Source organism: Babylonia areolata, chromosome 7 (assembly GCF_041734735.1).
Source record: "Babylonia areolata isolate BAREFJ2019XMU chromosome 7, ASM4173473v1, whole genome shotgun sequence".
Classification (NCBI taxonomy): Eukaryota; Metazoa; Mollusca; class Gastropoda; order Neogastropoda; family Buccinidae; genus Babylonia; species Babylonia areolata.
In genome coordinates this window covers 43322425-43329924 of record NC_134882.1, presented here as the reverse complement: position 1 = coordinate 43329924, position 7500 = coordinate 43322425, and the positions used below count along the sequence as shown (strand labels likewise).

The window sequence follows — 7500 nt, the reverse complement described above, 5'->3', positions numbered from 1 at the left end:
ATGAACTCAGACATTTTGCTACAGGCCTAACTTGATTTAAAAAAGAAGATATTTGATGCATATTTATGTGTGTTTGTTGGGTGTTTTTTTTTTTTTAATGGCTAATACACAGTTTTGTTTACACGCACCTCCTCAGATAAATGAAAATGAAAGCCGTTGTTGATAGTTTCAGTTTCAGTAGCTCAAGGAGGCGTCACTGCGTTCGGACAAATCCATATACGCTACACCACATCTGCCAAGCAGATGCCTGACCAGCAGCGTAACCCAACGCGCTAAGTCAGGCCTTGAGAAAAAAAAAAGTGAATAAAGACTAGATAAGCTTACATAACAACCCAGCACGGTTTGTGTTGCTTTCTGTCACAGGGAGCCGGACAAAACGAAGCCAACTGGCCCCCAGCATCACTTCGGGGAGTCTCAGCGAGACATCTTCAAGTAAGTCAGTGCTGGCATTCATGCTTCGTGCTCTCTCTACTCTTCTATCAATATGTTATGTTTTTTGGGTTTTTTTTTTTTTTTTACAAAAACGATATTAAGAGTTGTTCCATCCATTCTCATTACAGTGAATAAAGACAACAGTAAATAGAATTGTTGGTGTGCAAAGTATTATATGCATTATAATTAAATTCTGAGACTAATTTCTGTTTGTCTAGGCCTGTTTTACTGTTGTTGGTGGTGGGGGGTTTGTTGTTGTTGATTTTTGTTTGTTTGTTTGTTTTTACATACATATATTATTGTTTGCTTTCTATTGTTCGTTATGTATGTCTCTGTTCTTTATACTTAACTGTGTAGTTATTCAGAGAATGAATTAAGGAAATCTAAAAGAACAGAAATAACCGTGAAGCACGGGATGGTTTGAAAAGAAAATCAACACAAATGAAAAGTTGAATATGAACATATAAGTAAATTTTTGTTATTCTTGTTCACAGGTGAACATTCAAAAGGGATGTAAAAATGTTCCTTTTATTGAAGTTAGTACATGCTAATAGTGTTACCACCTACTGATGTTGACATTCAGGTCCATTTTTAATGCTCCAGGGCTGGGTGGAGGGGAGGGGGGAAGCATGTTAATTGCTTATTTCATAATCCTGGTTAAAAAAAAATCGTTCCATTTTGTTTCGTTTCGTCTCTCCTCTGTCTCTGGCACACACACACACACACACACACACACACACACACACACACACACACACACTCCATCTCTCTCTGTGTCTGTCTCTGCTCTGTCTCTGGTACACACACACACACACACACACACACACACACACACACACACACACACACACACACACACACACACTCCATCTCTCTCTGTGTCTGTCTGTCTCTCCTCTGTCTCTGGCACACACACACACACACACTCCATCTCTCTCTGTGTCTGTCTGTCTCTCCTCTGTCTCTGGTACACACACACACACACTCCATCTCTCTCTGTGTCTGTCTGTCTCTCCTCTGTCTCTGGCACACACACACACACACTCCATCTCTCTCTGTGTCTGTCTGTCTCTCCTCTGTCTCTGGTACACACACACACACACTCCATCTCTCTCTGTGTCTGTCTCTCCTCTGTCTCTGGCACACACACACACTCCATCTCTCTCTGTGTCTGTCTCTCCTCTGTCTCTGGTACACACACACACACTCCATCTCTCTCTGTGTCTGTCTGTCTCTCCTCTGTCTCTGGTACACACACACACACTCCATCTCTCTCTGTGTCTGTCTGTCTCTCCTCTGTCTCTGGTACACACACACACACACACACTCCATCTCTCTCTGTGTCTGTCTGTCTCTCCTCTGTCTCTGGTACACACACACACACACACACTCCATCTCTCTCTGTGTCTGTCTGTCTCTCCTCTGTCTCTGGTACACACACACACACACTCCATCTCTCTCTGTGTCTGTCTCTCCTCTGTCTCTGGTACACACACACACACACACTCCATCTCTCTCTGTGTCTGTCTGTCTCTCCTCTGTCTCTGGTACACACACACACACACTCCATCTCTCTCTGTGTCTGTCTCTCCTCTGTCTCTGGTACACACACACACACACTCCATCTCTCTCTGTGTCTGTCTGTCTCTCCTCTGTCTCTGGTACACACACACACACACTCCATCTCTCTCTGTGTCTGTCTCTCCTCTGTCTCTGGTACACACACACACACACTCCATCTCTCTCTGTGTCTGTCTCTCCTCTGTCTCTGGCACACACACACACACACACACTCCATCTCTCTCTGTGTCTGTCTCTCCTCTGTCTCTGGTACACACACACACACACTCCATCTCTCTCTGTGTCTGTCTCTCCTCTGTCTCTGGCACACACACACACTCTCTCTCTCTCCTTCTCTGTCTCTGGTACACACACACACACACTCCATCTCTCTCTGTGTCTGTCTGTCTCTCCTCTGTCTCTGGCACACACACACACACACACACACACACACACACACACACACTCCATCTCTCTCTGTGTCTGTCTGTCTCTCCTCTGTCTCTGGTACACACACACACACACTCCATCTCTCTCTGTGTCTGTCTCTCCTCTGTCTCTGGTACACACACACACACTCCATCTCTCTCTGTGTCTGTCTGTCTCTCCTCTGTCTCTGGTACACACACACACACACTCCATCTCTCTCTGTGTCTGTCTCTCCTCTGTCTCTGGTACACACACACACACACTCCATCTCTCTCTGTGTCTGTCTCTCCTCTGTCTCTGGTACACACACACACACACTCCATCTCTCTCTGTGTCTGTCTCTCCTCTGTCTCTGGTACACACACACACACTCCATCTCTCTCTGTGTCTGTCTCTCCTCTGTCTCTGGTACACACACACACACTCCATCTCTCTCTGTGTCTGTCTGTCTCTCCTCTGTCTCTGGTACACACACACACACACTCCATCTCTCTCTGTGTCTGTCTGTCTCTCCTCTGTCTCTGGTACACACACACACACACTCCATCTCTCTCTGTGTCTGTCTCTCCTCTGTCTCTGGCACACACACACACTCCATCTCTCTCTGTGTCTGTCTCTCCTCTGTCTCTGGTACACACACACACACTCCATCTCTCTCTGTGTCTGTCTCTCCTCTGTCTCTGGTACACACACACACACTCCATCTCTCTCTGTGTCTGTCTGTCTCTCCTCTGTCTCTGGTACACACACACACACACACACTCCATCTCTCTCTGTGTCTGTCTGTCTCTCCTCTGTCTCTGGTACACACACACACACACACTCCATCTCTCTCTGTGTCTGTCTGTCTCTCCTCTGTCTCTGGTACACACACACACACACTCCATCTCTCTCTGTGTCTGTCTGTCTCTCCTCTGTCTCTGGTACACACACACACACACTCCATCTCTCTCTGTGTCTGTCTCTCCTCTGTCTCTGTACACACACACACACACTCCATCTCTCTCTGTGTCTGTCTCTCCTCTGTCTCTGGCACACACACACACACTCCATCTCTCTCTGTGTCTGTCTGTCTCTCCTCTGTCTCTGGTACACACACACACACTCCATCTCTCTCTGTGTCTGTCTCTCCTCTGTCTCTGGCACACACACACACTCCTTCTCTCTCTGTGTCTGTCTCTCCTCTGTCTCTGGCACACACACACACACTCCATCTCTCTCTGTGTCTGTCTCTCCTCTGTCTCTGGTACACACACACACACTCCATCTCTCTCTGTGTCTGTCTGTCTCTCCTCTGTCTCTGGTACACACACACACACACACTCCATCTCTCTCTGTGTCTGTCTGTCTCTCCTCTGTCTCTGGTACACACACACACACACACTCCATCTCTCTCTGTGTCTGTCTGTCTCTCCTCTGTCTCTGGTACACACACACACACACTCCATCTCTCTCTGTGTCTGTCTCTCCTCTGTCTCTGGTCACACACACACACTCCATCTCTCTCTGTGTCTGTCTCTCCTCTGTCTCTGGTACACACACACACACACTCCATCTCTCTCTGTGTCTGTCTCTCCTCTGTCTCTGGTACACACACACACACACTCCATCTCTCTCTGTGTCTGTCTGTCTCTCCTCTGTCTCTGGTACACACACACACACACACACTCCATCTCTCTCTGTGTCTGTCTGTCTCTCCTCTGTCTCTGGTACACACACACACACACACTCCATCTCTCTCTGTGTCGTCTGTCTCTCCTCTGTCTCTGGTACACACACACACACACTCCATCTCTCTCTGTGTCTGTCTGTCTCTCCTCTGTCTCTGGTACACACACACACACACTCCATCTCTCTCTGTGTCTGTCTCTCCTCTGTCTCCTGGTACACACACACACACACTCCATCTCTCTCTGTGTCTGTCTCTCCTCTGTCTCTGGCACACACACACACACACACACACTCCATCTCTCTCTGTGTCTGTCTCTCCTCTGTCTCTGGTACACACACACACACACTCCATCTCTCTCTGTGTCTGTCTCTCCTCTGTCTCTGGCACACAACACACTCTCTCACTCTCTCCTTCCTCTGTCTCTGGTACACACACACACACACTCCATTCTCTCTCTGTGTCCTGTCTGTCTCTCCTCTGTCTCTGGCACACACACACACACACACACACACACACACTCCATCTCTCTCTGTGTCTGTCTGTCTCTCCTCTGTCTCTGGTACACACACACACACACTCCATCTCTCTCTGTGTCTGTCTCTCCTCTGTCTCTGGTACACACACACACACTCCATCTCTCTCTGTGTCTGTCTGTCTCTCCTCTGTCTCTGGTACACACACACACACACTCCATCTCTCTCTGTGTCTGTCTCTCCTCTGTCTCTGGTACACACACACACACACTCCATCTCTCTCTGTGTCTGTCTCTCCTCTGTCTCTGGTACACACACACACACACACTCCATCTCTCTCTGTGTCTGTCTCTCCTCTGTCTCTGGTACACACACACACACACTCCATCTCTCTCTGTGTCTGTCTGTCTCTCCTCTGTCTCTGGTACACACACACACACACTCCATCTCTCTCTGTGTCTGTCTGTCTCTCCTCTGTCTCTGGTACACACACACACACACTCCATCTCTCTCTGTGTCTGTCTCTCCTCTGTCTCTGGCACACACACACACTCCATCTCTCTCTGTGTCTGTCTCTCCTCTGTCTCTGGTACACACACACACACTCCATCTCTCTCTGTGTCTGTCTCTCCTCTGTCTCTGGTACACACACACACACTCCATCTCTCTCTGTGTCTGTCTGTCTCTCCTCTGTCTCTGGTACACACACACACACACACACTCCATCTCTCTCTGTGTCTGTCTGTCTCTCCTCTGTCTCTGGTACACACACACACACACACACACTCCATCTCTCTCTGTGTCTGTCTGTCTCTCCTCTGTCTCTGGTACACACACACACACACTCCATCTCTCTCTGTGTCTGTCTGTCTCTCCTCTGTCTCTGGTACACACACACACACACTCCATCTCTCTCTGTGTCTGTCTCTCCTCTGTCTCTGGTACACACACACACACACTCCATCTCTCTCTGTGTCTGTCTCTCCTCTGTCTCTGGCACACACACACACACACACACTCCATCTCTCTCTGTGTCTGTCTCTCCTCTGTCTCTGGTACACACACACACACACTCCATCTCTCTCTGTGTCTGTCTCTCCTCTGTCTCTGGCACACACACACTCTCTCTCTCTCTCCTTCTCTGTCTCTGGTACACACACACACACACTCCATCTCTCTCTGTGTCTGTCTGTCTCTCCTCTGTCTCTGGTACACACACACACACACACTCCATCTCTCTCTGTGTCTGTCTCTCCTCTGTCTCTGGTACACACACACACACTCCATCTCTCTCTGTGTCTGTCTGTCTCTCCTCTGTCTCTGGCACACACACACACACACACTCCATCTCTCTCTGTGTCTGTCTGTCTCTCCTCTGTCTCTGGCACACACACACACACTCCATCTCTCTCTGTGTCTGTCTCTCCTCTGTCTCTGGTACACACACACACACACTCCATCTCTCTCTGTGCTGTCTCTCCTCTGTCTCTGGTACACACACACACACACTCCATCTCTCTCTGTGTCTGTCTCTCCTCTGTCTCTGGTACACACACACACACACTCCATCTCTCTCTGTGTCTGTCTGTCTCTCCTCTGTCTCTGGTACACACACACACACACTCCATCTCTCTCTGTGTCTGTCTGTCTCTCCTCTGTCTCTGGTACACACACACACACACTCCATCTCTCTCTGTGTCTGTCTCTCCTCTGTCTCTGGCACACACACACACTCCATCTCTCTCTGTGTCTGTCTCTCCTCTGTCTCTGGTACACACACACACACTCCATCTCTCTCTGTGTCTGTCTCTCCTCTGTCTCTGGTACACACACACACACTCCATCTCTCTCTGTGTCTGTCTGTCTCTCCTCTGTCTCTGGTACACACACACACACACACACTCCATCTCTCTCTGTGTCTGTCTGTCTCTCCTCTGTCTCTGGTACACACACACACACACACACACTCCATCTCTCTCTGTGTCTGTCTGTCTCTCCTCTGTCTCTGGTACACACACACACACACTCCATCTCTCTCTGTGTCTGTCTGTCTCTCCTCTGTCTCTGGTACACACACACACACACTCCATCTCTCTCTGTGTCTGTCTCTCCTCTGTCTCTGGTACACACACACACACACTCCATCTCTCTCTGTGTCTGTCTCTCCTCTGTCTCTGGCACACACACACACACACACACTCCATCTCTCTCTGTGTCTGTCTCTCCTCTGTCTCTGGTACACACACACACACACTCCATCTCTCTCTGTGTCTGTCTCTCCTCTGTCTCTGGCACACACACACTCTCTCTCTCTCTCCTTCTCTGTCTCTGGTACACACACACACACACTCCATCTCTCTCTGTGTCTGTCTGTCTCTCCTCTGTCTCTGGTACACACACACACACACTCCATCTCTCTCTGTGTCTGTCTCTCCTCTGTCTCTGGTACACACACACACACTCCATCTCTCTCTGTGTCTGTCTGTCTCTCCTCTGTCTCTGGCACACACACACACACACACTCCATCTCTCTCTGTGTCTGTCTGTCTCTCCTCTGTCTCTGGCACACACACACACACTCCATCTCTCTCTGTGTCTGTCTCTCCTCTGTCTCTGGTACACACACACACACACTCCATCTCTCTCTGTGTCTGTCTCTCCTCTGTCTCTGGTACACACACACACACACACACTCCATCTCTCTCTGTGTCTGTCTCTCCTCTGTCTCTGGTACACACACACACACACTCCATCTCTCTCTGTGTCTGTCTCTCCTCTGTCTCTGGTACACACACACACACTCCATCTCTCTCTGTGTCTGTCTGTCTCTCCTCTGTCTCTGGTACACACACACACACTCCATCTCTCTCTGTGTCTGTCTGTCTCTCCTCTGTCTCTGGTACACACACACACACACACACTCCATCTCTCTCT

General features: G+C 49.0%; 1 protein-coding gene across 1 annotated transcript in view; it reads left to right on the top strand.

Annotated features, from left to right (window-relative positions):
* The window catches only part of LOC143284052 (uncharacterized), a 41845-nt gene that overhangs the window by 26285 nt on the left and 8060 nt on the right, over window positions 1-7500 (top strand). The window contains exon 14 of the mRNA XM_076590658.1: window positions 364-432. Within this exon, the coding sequence (XP_076446773.1) occupies window positions 364-432 (69 nt within the window). The remainder of the gene's footprint in view (window positions 1-363; window positions 433-7500) is intronic.